The sequence below is a fragment of the Colossoma macropomum genome, unplaced genomic scaffold, assembly GCF_904425465.1.
Source record: "Colossoma macropomum unplaced genomic scaffold, Colossoma_macropomum, whole genome shotgun sequence".
NCBI classification, from domain to species: Eukaryota; Metazoa; Chordata; class Actinopteri; order Characiformes; family Serrasalmidae; genus Colossoma; species Colossoma macropomum.
In genome coordinates, this window is record NW_023494788.1 from 32,331,738 (window position 1) to 32,345,483 (window position 13,746).

The 13,746-nt window shown below is 38.6% G+C and overlaps 1 protein-coding gene across 1 annotated transcript in view; it reads left to right on the forward strand.

The window, feature by feature from the left end:
• Nucleotides 1–13,746, forward strand: part of LOC118807259 (teneurin-1-like) — a 280,336-nt gene that overhangs the window by 82,209 nt on the left and 184,381 nt on the right. The window contains exon 4 of the mRNA XM_036569223.1: nucleotides 11,612–11,849. Within this exon, the coding sequence (XP_036425116.1) occupies nucleotides 11,612–11,849 (238 nt within the window). The remainder of the gene's footprint in view (nucleotides 1–11,611; nucleotides 11,850–13,746) is intronic.

Sequence of the window (13,746 nt, forward strand, 5' to 3'; positions counted from 1 at the left end):
ATAAAATATGCACAGCAAAAGATGTAATTCACAGCTCATTTAGAGCGCAGGTTCAACTTGAAATTGTTTTGCCTGGTTTGGAGTGTTGACAAAGTATGACTGATGTGTGACTTATATTCCAATTCATGACAAAAACTAAATAAAAATGTTCATATTTTTGCTTCTGTTGGATCACGATCTTTACATATCAAATAAATGCACAGAAGCACTCAGAAATTGCGTTATTAATAGCTAAAGCAGCTGAAATAGCCACGCTTTTGCATTAGCATCAAAGTGTTAAAGCTGCACTATGTATGTTTTTGGGATTTGTTGACCTCTCTGGTGGACATGTGTAATTGCACACAACATGCAAAAGAACATTGTCTAACGTCCGCAGCAGGTAAATCTGATGATTGCGAGTGTGCTAAAAGAGCATTTGAAGAGAATTCAGTCAAAACATGGTGAAGGACATGTCCTCTGAGAATGTAAGTGAATTATTTGCTATTGTCATCACATCTTCATCAGTGTAATGTTTCTTTTGCATTTGAGACCTAAACATGGAGTGTGACTTTCTTTTTGAGCTTGTGTATGTGATGTAAATACACAAAGACATCCGAAAAACTCCCACAAAATCTGACCTGACTTTTGACTTTTAAATTACTATTTCCAGCTTTACAGGGTGACTCGCAGAACACACAAACACACTATCAATCTGTTTGCTTCTGTGTCCACATCTGCAGTAGGGACAGTCACAAAATTAGTCCCTAGCCGTTTACCATGGTTAGTTTCTGCACGGTTACCTGCATTAGGGGGTTGTAACTCAAAATGAACTGTACTTTTTGTGTGGCTTTCAGTGGAATGAGGCAATATAATTTTAGCTATCATGTCCCTTCTGCTGCAACTGTCTGTGACCTTAGTGTCAAATTTTGCTTCCCTCTCACCCCATACATGCCCCCAAGGGGTATACCATTCTCTCTTGAAACACCAGCTGCATATGTTGCCTTGAGACCAGAAGGCCGGCCGAAGGTTGATGCCGTGCGTCTGTTGTAACATGTCTGTTTTGATAGGTGTGATCAGCCTAGTGGAACGCTCTCATGTTGCTGCAGGGAACCTGACCTGGGACCCCCTCATGTACAAGCTGCCTCCTTGCTCCACAGAGGGCCTCACCCCATTGACCCCAACTTCGCTCATGCCAGGGGTATGTGGCCTGTCCGCGGCCGGCCCAAGAGGATTTCGGACAGGGCACCAGACGGCAGCTTATGTCTCTTTCTTCTCCTGTGTGTCCCCCCCACCTCTCCTCCTAAAATGGGCCACCACAACAGACAACAGCAAGAATTTGTGTTGGAACTAAGCGGTTTAGGCACCAAACCCTCTCAGAGCATTAGCAAAGTGGTTTTAAACTGTACATGACAGCAGCATGCAGGTTTTATGAGGAGCAGTGAATGCTTCGGAGGGCTTAACATTGTTTTTGTGAGCCGTACTAGATGTCTTATCCGATGTGAAAAACAATAAGAATTCTCATGTGATGTGGCAAACACAGGGTTTCATTAATGGCCATGTACCATTTTACAACTGATATGGATGCTTGAGTAGAAGTCTGGGCAGTGTGGTCATTCCCTCAGTACACAGCCCACATGTTCCTACTGTCATTTGTCGAAACTTCTATGACATCTTCTAAGATTACGTGAATAATGGGACACATTAGATCGCATCATCTGTCAATAGCCATCTTGCTGCCCTGACGGATGAACTAATTAAACTCATTATCGGAGAGTCTAGTTTAAGAGGTGCCTAGTAATGAACCTTCAATTATATCTCTCTTTCTGTGCACAGCCAAGCACGCGACCACTACTATTCATCTTCGGGTCGGCGCCTTTTTCAAAGGTGCAGCAGACAGAAATAGAAAAGTGCCAGTGTTGCATGAGAAGAAAGACTTTGAAATGGCTCCCAATATAGAAAATTAAAGAGTCTCGCAGGTAATATGCCTGATGCACAGAATGCTCTCATAACAGGCGGCTGTGTTTTGGGGGTAGAGAGAATTGTGTGACGGTGCCCCCCTAACCCCCCACCCCCCCCACTGAATTCTGAATGCCTTCAGCCCAGGTTGTACGTAAAGCCTTTGTGCAGTTCGCTCTGTTTGTGCCCCAATCTCGCTCCATGAAAGCACTCACAGTTAATGCTGTTGACTCCAGCGAGCATTGACGGAGCTGCCGAATAAATTTCCATACATTTCAATCCACCAAACCAAAACCCCCCACCCCCACCCCTTTAAAGCACAAAAATATAATTACCAGGTGCTCGTTCCTCTGCAGCTTTGTGCTTCACTAATACACAGTCATGTTTGTGAAAATTCGCTGTTGGGTTTTCTGCTCTTTGGTTTATTTTCTTTCGTCCTCCTCACAATTTCTTTTCTGCTCTCTCAAACTAGCCCCCAGGTTTTGTGTCATCTGCTCTTGGCTGCTGAGTCCAGGCTTTTATTGTACTGAGGCTTCCAGTACGTCGTTCCTCGTTACAGCTAATGCATATTCAAACCGGCAGCTCATTATAAGCTTTGAATCTGGTTTCATATGGTGCTCACAAGACAGCTCTGTCACCAAGTGCACCACGTCAAGACAGTAACCTCTGGAGCAGGTGGCAATGACACTAGCCTGGAGAGTGCGACACAGACGCCCCCCGGTAGAGTTAGAAAAAACCAAAGGCTGGAGGGCCTGGCGATTCTGCAGCACTTGTCACGACTGGCAGAATGAAAATGTGGCCTCTGTCCCAAGGGAAAGGCAATTCAATGCTCGGCACTTGAGGGCTCTCAAACGCTTTTAAAAAAGTATCTTCAGCTTGTACCCTCTCATTGTCTGTCAGAAGCACAGCACAAAAAATCCATATGTGGCATTTTTTTAGGCACATTGTTATGCTGGGTTGTAGTGCTCTGATTGCTTCTACTAATAAAATATTACAAAGCTTGTGATGACCGAATTGGGCTGACATGGTGATGCTTTGAAGGGTAGCTTGTGACGGAAATTCAAAGATGGTAAAAGGGAAGGCTCTGCATAATTTGCAATTTGATCTGTGTGTAATCATGCTGTAATCTTCTTGTCATTATCAGGTCTCCAGCATCATCCTGCCCCTCATCGTGTCATTAGCATCATCATCATTGGCATCATCATCATCATCATCATCAGTCATTTGCACTACTCCCATCAACACTTATAATTATCATTAACAATTATGAATCAGCTTTCATCAGTTTTCAGTTTTTCAATCGCCGCCATCAATATCACCAAGCGTTTCACAGTCTTACTATTTTCAGTTTGATATTTAAACCAGCAGGGTATGCAAATGAAGACATTAACACTTCTGAACCTTCGATGTCTGAGCAACTTCAGAGTATCACCTTGAGTTAAAGCAAATATCAGATTCTGGATTTTAAAATGCTGTTTTTGGAAAAAAATAGAAGCATGCGGTAATTTTGTTGCTCCAACCTTTAAATCTCCAGATTGAAGAAATATTTTATATGAAATAAATTCAGTGAAATGCTTTTCAGATAGCAATCTAACTAAAGGGTGCTTTGAGGATAATGGTTCTACATTTGACAAGCTATAATGTACTGCAATACAGACAAGGACCTGCAGACTAGCAAGCCTTCCAAGCTGATCCACAGTTCTCAGATGTTTGTACCTGATAAAATAAAGCGTCTTAAGCCATGCCCAAATAGTTTGTCTGATTTAAAAGAGATTTGTCGTAGCAGCATGACAACTTAAATAGTCTCACATTCTCTTAGCTCCGAAAGCAGTGAGGCTAGTTAAGGTGAGGAATTCTCTTTTTTTTCACGCTCATATTCCCATGTGGATCTGCTGTTATTCCACTGCCTCTTGGAGAAGTGATCTTATTCAGCCAAATATCATGAAAATGATGACACTTTCTTGTGTAATCTAAGGGCAAGCACTGCTCATATCAAAGGCTTCACCCATCAGCCTTTCCAAAAACTGCACAGCACATCATTCTCAAAGATTAGGACCCAAACTAATGATCCCACATTAGCATAACCTGCGCCAGTCATAACCCTTTGGCAGATCCCTAAGGGTCTGTGGCTGGCTTCAGTGTATTTGACATGGTGATTTAAGGTAGGGTGTATAATTTGTCATTTTTTTGATTTTGTGAAGCAGAGAAGGCTAATATATTAACAGGAAAAAGTGTTCAGTTAAATCCAGTGAAGAATTGTACATTAACTGGGTTATCCTTCAATTTTTTCAATTTTACTTTTTTTCCCCCTGAGGTCCATTTATTATATTTGTGTCATTTTATGTACAAAAAACAACTTCAACTGTTGTGTTACAACAATTGTAAATGAGCTCTGTTCATTCAAAAAGCTGTCAAGACTGAAACACTCCATATAACGAGAATGGGCCTGACAGATATATATGTAAATATGTTGATTTTTATGACAATAAATTCAAACAGACTATTGAATTTTCAACCTAGTTTCTATAAATGGACCACATAGACATGTGGGGTGAATGGTATAGCTTGAAACTTTACATTACACTGCATCTGCACTGTACTGTAATAGAAAAATGTTAAGATAATAAATTATTTATTAATTTTTTTACAAGCTATGTGCCTTATTCAAACAACCACTTAAATAAACAAATACCAGATACGAAAGTTTGAATATCTGTACATCTGTTCGTGAAGGTTTTCGTTCTAAAAGGCATTATAGACCACTTTAAAGAATTTTTTATGCTATTAATTTTTGATAGTGAGCTTTACACAAACAAGAAATACCAGTGTTATATTTTTGAATAATACCACCTTTACTAGAGAAATAAAAAGTGTTTTACATTATGCTCCAACTGTTATTCTTTTAAAGAAACTGTATATAGTTGTATGCAAAAGTTTAAACATGTTTTGTTATTTATCTTCCAAGTGAAAACAAGTTAATGTATTCTAAAGGGAATAAACTTTTAGCGCAGTTTCTATTTACTTGATTTTAACATACTGCAAAAAAACATTCTGTATGAATACAGGTTATTTTTTTGGTCACAATTTACAGTAATTGTACTTTAAAATATGCTGAAGTGTGTTCTCTGTAAAGGATGTGTTTACTTATTTTCCCTTAAAAAATCAACAAAATGTGTAATGTGACCAGTACTGCCTTAACGTTTGTATATAGCTGTGTATGTATGACCCACGTTGGGTCAGGGAATTAAAAGCATACAGACATGAAAAAACATAGAGACAAGGTTCTAGCCATGATTTACTAAATGCCTTCTCAAGGATGTGTCATGGCTGGGGCTTTGGAAGCATGATAGCAGTCTTTACTAAGCTAGGAAAAATGAGTCATCTTGTAAGCACAATGACATTGTAGTAGTTCATAGCAACTTTACAGAGAGCAAGTATGTGGCTTAGTCGACCAAGGATAGTCATGTCTCCATGGATGATGTGTAAGTGTAAATAGTCAAACCCAACTACTTCAAGAAATGAACCTTCTATTTATGTCCCATAGATAACAACTGAGCACTGTCTCCATGTAACACAACAGGTTTGGTGATGTTGAGTAATAAAGTGTGGCAAAAGCCTTGCTGAAAACACAAACATTAAGCTTTATTTAAGCTTTATTATTGCCCTGTTGTCTTTGCTGTATTGATATACATAAGACAAATGGTGCCACATTTGCATCCAGAAGTACATGACTCCTGTAGAAAGCAAGACAAAATCCTTATTTTCTGAGTCTAACATAAAAACACAAGTATCTCAAGGACATCCAGGACACTCTTTCTCAGTGAGTGACAGAATGAGAGAAAGAAAGAAAGAAGAGACAGAGCACTTCTTAACAGAGACCCTGTGAAAATGTCAAAATGTCCAACAGCCACAGGAGGCAATCTCATTTCACGGTCACAACCATTGCCCAATATTAATTTTGTTTTATCATGCCCTTATTAAGCTAATCTCTGCCCTGAGAAAGGGGAAGAGCATTTTGGTAAGCCATGCTAATTTTTGGCGTTAGCTAAACTAATTTAGTCAGTTCATTAGCCAGCATTTGCTGGCGTCTCTGAAGTTCAATTACACATTTACGGGCAGTGGAAAACCAAGCACGCAAGCTAGGGAGAGGTGGAAATGCTTTAATGGGCATGAAATGTGTGTTTGTGATGAGTTTTTATATTTGTGTGATTGGCAATTTGCAATAGCTTGCACATGACACCTGCAAGGCTAGTCGAACACACTTGAATGGTAATGGTACATTGCCAAAGTATATCTAGTATATCTTCTGAAACATGCTTGCAAGACAAAGTTTAGCAGTGTAGCAGATTCATATATCCAAAAATCCATGATTTCAGCCATGGACGTTTGGGTATATGTTCACATTTTTAGCCCGAATTTGCATTTAGTTAGTGTTGTACAACGCATTTACACATGCAAAATTTTTGCCATGTAATGAGCTCCTATAAATTATATATCATATTTTTATGTCAAGATACCAGTCCCACACTTCATTTTCAATCATTAAATACATAAAAAGACATTTAGAATACATAAAAAGAAGTTCTTGAAAAATAAAGAAATAAAAAGAAGCTCTTAAAAAGATTTTTTTTATAAAAGTGTCTGCTCCACATTTATGTCCTTACTGCGACACTGACCAGATTACTTAAAATGTGAAAGCTGAAAAACTTTCTCTTAATGAAAACCTAAGTTTGCTAAAGAACACAAGGACAAAAGTGTGGAAAAACCTCATTTAGGTGACCCTGGATTCACAGAGAAGCAAACTATCATCTTTTTATATTCACTATTTCCTGCATATAAATGCTTACAATGAATGTGCCTTGAATTACAATTATAAAACAATTTCATATCCTTGTAAAATTCAAATAGGAATCCACTGATTTGGGAATTCTGGGCTGATTACAACATCTGATCTGCATTATCTATTATTTAGATGCACCTGGTTTAGCATTACAGAGAAGTTGAACATTTGTTTGTATAGGCTTCCAAATGCAGTAAAAGAGAAAAAAAATGCATTTTAGCACAATATAGCCCAGCATTGCCTAAGCAATCATCAAATATCTGTCAAATATTGTTCAAATCTGAACATCTGTCAGATGCTGCTATTTTTTAAGCAAATATATGCAGATACTGTTATCACTCCGATATTATTGTGCATCCATAAATTCGAATATATCAGAAGTTGTCTGCCAAAGCAAGTGCAGCAGGCCATGCCATTTATACCCCAAAAAACTGTGAAAATGTCTTATCGTGACATGTCCTTACTGCGACACTCTAAGCTGTTGCTCCAAGGACTTCGCTTATAAAGACAATTCAATTTATACTGAAATTTAAAAAAATGTGCAGTTCTGTATAGCTTACTTATCATTTGTACTACAGACCTTAATACTTAAATCAGTTTTTGTTAAGACTAGTTCTGACTACAGTCAGAAGTGCCTGTAGTTGAAGATTCCCAATTATAGTAGACCTGTAACGGATGATGACGATTTGAGTACTGAACGTTGTTTTGTCATCATCACAGATACACCTGCAGCTCTGGTAAGTGAGTCTTCAGCATAACAACACATGGAGCTCTAAACACAAAAGAAAAGCATACAACTTGACAATTTATGCTTTTCTGACAGGGAAACAAATGGACTGACATGCAGTCAGCTACTGAAAATATGCAGTTTATGCATGTACTATACACTAGTGTTCACTGTACCTGCTCTATAATTGATGTAAAGTCTTTTTGGCAACACTTTACTTGAACTGTGCTACATAACAGTGACATACCCATGCCATAAACATGTAATGGAAGATGTCATGACAGATAATGTTACATAACATGATTTGTCATCTGTCAGTTATTTAACATTGCATTGTTATATTACTGAATAAAATCTGTCTTAACAGCTCATGACTACATATAATATCTTCCATGACATGTTTATGGCATGGATATGTCACTGTTATGTAGTAGGGTTCAAGTAAAGTGTTACCAAAAAGACTTTACATCAATTATAGAGCAGGTATAATGAACACCAGTGTATAGTACATGCATAAACTGCATATTTGCAGTAGCTGATTGCATGTCAGTCATTTGTTTCCCTGTCAGAAAAGCATAAATTGTCAAGTTATAAGCTTTTCTTGTGTGTTTAGAGCTCCATGTGTTGTTATGCTGAAGACTCACTCACCAGAGCTGCGGGTGTATCTGTGATCGTCCCATTATTAATCATCATCTCTTGAACTGGCTCTGTGCATCCATTACTACTATCAGATGTTAGATGCTGGAAGTCATGAGCTGGCAGGGCAAACAACTGCAGCGAGTGTTGACAAAATATGATATCTCACATTCTGCATTACAGAGTTGTTGTCCAGCACATGGAATCATTGGCAGTTCTCGAATTGCTTTCAGCTAGTACTTAAAATATCACTACATTTCCAGGCCTGAGCCAGGCCTTGTGTTATTTGTGCAGGCAAGAAGTCATATTGGGAAAGTTTACGGCACTTTGGCTGTCATGTCCCAAAGCTACTGCAGCTAAGCTCACTAATGTACCATCTGGCTCCGCCACTGCTGCACACACACCCACTCACACACGCAAACACACTCGCTGCATTACCAAGCCTGTCTGCTTGGTGACACACAGCTCACTAAGATTATCAAGCAGTTCCCGTATACTTCATCTTTATCCCATCAGTAGTTTTTATAGATGTATATATTTGGCAGTATTTTATTATTATTATTTTTGTGCCACAATTTTATCCTTTTTGGGATATCAACACCGAATGTCCGGTGTTGTTGGGACTGATGTGCTTGTATACAGTTTTTTATTGGACGTATGGTTACCCTATAGCAACAGGTTTTTTTCCCGTGAATGAATGGCAGAACCCCTTAGCAATACCTTGACAACAAACTGAAACACTAGCAACCACCGGAGATGATATAGCAACCTGTTAGCAATATTTTAGCAAACATTTAGTGACACCCTAGCAACCACCTGAAATACCATAGCAGCCGCCTAACAAAACCTTAGCAACCACCTGGAATCACTGCATTTTCTTTAGGAAATATATTTTTCTAGTTTATTTTGGAGTTTTCTGCCAAATAACCAGTGGTTGGTCTCCATGAAGGTACCACCACCATGGATGAGTGAAGGCAAAGCATATGTTTCTTTGCAGCTTGCTTCCTGGTCATGATATAGTAAGCTCCTCAGCATGTTCAGAAGAGAAAGCAAAACCCATCTACATGTCAGGTTGGCTAGTGCATCATTAAGTGATGGAGAAGAAAGACACTGTCATTCATTTTTTCCAATGAGAATGCATCCAGTTGCAGCATTCACAAGCATTCACTAGATGCATTTAACACAACATACACAGCATAAAAAGGAACAGCAGAGTTAGCATTCATTTCTGCTACAGCAGTGTGGGAGAGGTATTTTTATAGTTTATATAGTTCATATTTCAGAAAGCCTTCAAGGGGTTTCTTATAATACCTTCATTAAAAAGTTATCCAACTGTCAAAAGTGGGCATTGCAGTGTTTCACATCAATCTGGCTCTGAAAATAGTAAGAGCAAAACTTAAGTGGAACTTTGAAAATGATCAAAAACGATATGCCCTTTTAGATTTCAGATTCAAAAAGATATGCTGATATGATACACCACAGCACTTGAAATGTCTTCATGCAGTTTTTGAGCATACTTTATGATGTTTTCCTTGTCATGACGTTACAACGGATTCATGTGAAGGACGGCTTGCCCTTGCTTTTCCCTGTGAAATGTTCGCTGTTTGCTGGAATAGTACACAGACTAGTGCTGTTTGAAATGTTTTGTTGGGCTCACGTGGTGCTGTTGCATGTTCAATAACGCTGCCGTAGAACGGCAAGATTGGCAACTCTTGCCGTACCTCTCGAAGACACATCAAAGAACCATCCAATAAACATCACACAAAGACTTCACATCCGCCTCAGGCGGTTTTTGTGATTTTTTTTTCCTTTGTAATGACTTTTACTTCACACTTCACGTTTTGCCTCAGAAATATCTATATAAGCGGTAGCATATGTCTGAAATCAGATCTGGAGAACTGAACCCATAGCGTCTGGAACAAATATACCTATTTGGTAGTGGTAGTCATACTGATAGTCTCTGGGGAGAAAAGAGCACACTGAGGAAAAGTTGTTTTTATGAGTTCTTCAAAACAACATAGTTCTCTTGACCAAATGCTGCACCAAAAAATTGCACAGTTGTAAACAATGAATTGATTGAACTGTTTGAATCCTAGACTTGTTATTCAGTTATTGATCTTAAGGCTTGTTATTCAGTAACTGCTATGAAACTGTATGTAAGTTATGTACACTATGTGTCCAGAAGTGTCCAGACACCTTTCAATGAATTTAGCTAATTTAAGGTGCACCCGTTGCTGGAGCAGCCACACAGGAGCCTAAGATCACCATGCCCAATGCAAAAGTATCAGCTAGTGATATGAAGGGCTGTGAAATGATTGTTTGATTGATTGTTTGTTTGTTTGATTGATACTTTTGATTCTTTGGGATGGGTTAGAGTGGTATTTGTGATGCAGAACTAATAATATTATAACAATCAGTGCCTGACATCAGTAATGCTCTTGTGGCTGAATTTGATCAAATCCTCACGGCAGTCTTCCAACATCTAGTGTAAAGGCTTCCCAGAATGGCAGCAGCCGTTACTGCAGCAAAGGTGCAACAAACCTCTGTGCATGTCCGCAAACCTGTCCCGCCAACAACCCTGTCTACAAACTTTTAGACATATAGAGAGTAAAGAACTGAAGTTTAGGTCCACATATAGGCTACTGGGGTGCAGGAGGTTCAAGCTAATGGGCACAATTGATATATGCTAGTGAGATGCTGTAGCTTTTTCCCTATAGCGTTTATTACTCAAATAATAACTTTGAAGTGAATTTCTCACTGGTGATTTCTTCCCCATGGTCTTGTCTTTACTGTGTCAGTTGCTAAATCATGTACTTTAATGCACAAAAGGTTAATGTGATTTTAATGGTGCTATTGTTTTATTGGTGCACAGTTCAGTCACCACTGCAGTTCAGACTTCACTGCACAAAACACAAACTGAATAAGAGTTATATTTGGGGTTGGGGAATATGATGATATGTTATCATTTTTGGTGATAAATTGCATCAAGATATACTTTCCTGATTTCAAATACTGAGTATAGTGTTTGTACAGTGTTTTTTTCATTAAAAAAAAAAAAGATTTAGACCAATTAGAGACAGTATATGTTTGTAACAAACAAGTTGTAGTAACTAGTTAATCAGCATATTAACAAGTAGCTGAATGTATGTCAACCCATTAAGCCATTATCTTATTTTATCTGTTTATTTTAAACTTTTTTTAAGCGCATGTTTTTCCAACTGTTTGATTTTACTGTTAATCGTTCTTTTTTCGTGAATAAATAAATAAACAAGTACACACTCCTGGCTTTTGTTGGTGCATTTTGTTGATCCCAACTTGTTCAAGAACCTCTGAAAAATCTTACATTGTGTATGAAGAAAATGTCAGGTATCATGATGGTATATTTTTGCCCACCCTTAGTTGGTTTGGTCCTGTATGGTTTAATTTGGTTCACATTTGTAGGTGACTGATTTGTATGCTGTGTATTTCTGCAGAGCTTCCCAGCAGTCCAGGTGGGCAGTTCACCTTCCGGCCTCTGCCTCCCCCGCCTCCGCCCCCGCATGCCTGCACCTGTGCCCGTCCGGCACCTTACGCCCACGTCACGCTGCAGAGGAACACCATGCCCGTCCGCAGCCAGGTCAGCCAGGTGTCTGAACCAAGCGCTGGGCAACCAGACAACGCCCAGCTCCACAACAACTGGGTCCTGAACAGTAACATCCCTCTGGAGACCAGGTCAGTTCAGAGAGCTTTCCATTCTGTTTGAATAACTGTAAATTGACCCTTAGAAGTCCCTATTATCACAGTATCATTGTAGGCAAAGGTTTGAATGACCCTGCTCAAATGACGTTTTGTTGATTTTTTTTAAGTGAAAAAATAAAAAACATATACTCTACAGAGAACAAACTTAAATATGGTATTAAGAAGACATAACATATAGTGTGCCATAACTTTTGCACAGGCTACATTTTATGCTTTATTTTTCTCCAATATGTCAAATTCAGCAAATAAACAGTAATTGTGCGCTAAAATGTGCGTAAAAAGTGTGTTCTCTGTAGTGGATGTGTACTTATTTCACTTAGAACAGTGGTTCCCAAACTGGGGTACCATGTATCCCCAGTGATACCCCCAGTGATGTTGGAGATACATAAAAAAAAATTGAAAATTTCTTGTCACATTTACAGTCTTTACTTCTGGAATGTGTTGCATACTTTTACAAATGGTGTGTATGCATGAGTGGTGAGTAAGATATTTCTAGTATCCAGCACATGGCAAATCTGTGCTCTAGTAGTTCGATATTTTACTATTTATTCATTATTATTTATATAAATAGCTGTGTTGGAGATGAAGGCATTGCATTCTGAAACCCTCTCCATTCAGAAGAAACTAAAGAGTCAAAAGGGCCAAATCAAATCTGTTGATGCAGAATGTAAATGTAAATGTCATCCTTTAAGTGACCTGCTATATATTTAAAAATCTAACTATGTGGTTGCATTTGAATAGTACAGCAAAACACTTTTAGGGGTTAATAAGCAGTTTTTCTTTTATTAAACCATCCATTTATTTTTACCTTTTGTTGTACCATTTTTGTAGGCTGTTTCTTTTAATGAGGCCAGAATATTTGCTTCCTAATGCCTCATATAAGTCTGAAAGTTGTTGTAAAAGAATCCTTATTGGATGACTTGCAGAATAATTGAAGCTCATGATGACATGAAGCTCTCGGATGACAATAATAGCTGCTAAAGCGTTACGGCTATGACTGTGTTATTAGTTGCCTAGTGCGTCCCATCTGGATTCCTTTTATTTGCGTGAACATCTGTGGTTTCGAAGAAAGACTTTGTCAGACTTTGTCAGTAACTTCCATTTCGACTTTTATCCGTCTTCCACTGTGCCAACTGCCGCAGATTTCCTGCACTGAGAACAATTTCCTTAAACCACATTCTAAACAGCCAGTGTCGGTAATGACTGTGCAAAGTGACTCTTTTTTTTCTTGTGAGGCAGTATGTAGAAATTTGTCTCTAAGAGGATACAGCAAGACAAATATTCTGTTTGCATTTTTAATGAAGACTTGGTAACAGCTGAATTCATACATTAAATGACTTGGGATGAGATTGGCACCCAGCCAGCCATGAAGAAAGGTTTTTAATAAGATATGAATCTGCCCGTAATTAGATCCTCTGCTCGCGTTCAGGAAAAAAAGAGAGAGGAGGAATAGATGCAGTGACTATTTAAATTAATGATTGGTTAAATATAAATATCTGAAAGGGGCGACAAGTCAAGTCTAATTATGTGGCTTTATGTCTGACCAAACTCAATTCCGCTCACCATACGTGCTCTTTGGCATTCCAGCTGCAGTTTGGCGAATGTGAATTCATTTCAGTCTTTTTTTCACCCTCAGGCTTATCTGTCTTCTTAGTTCATATGTTGCTGCTCATGTTTTAGCACAACTTGTAGTTTTGATGTTAAATCTCATGATTACCACTGACAATAACAAATCTGAAAGAAATTCAGAAAAAAATTCAAAGCACACAAAAGCATGGTGTCTGATTCACCCTGTACAGCCTTAAATAGCAATTTAAAAATCAGTGGTGTCGAGTCAGATTTTGTGGGACTTTTTCAGGCCACATCATAA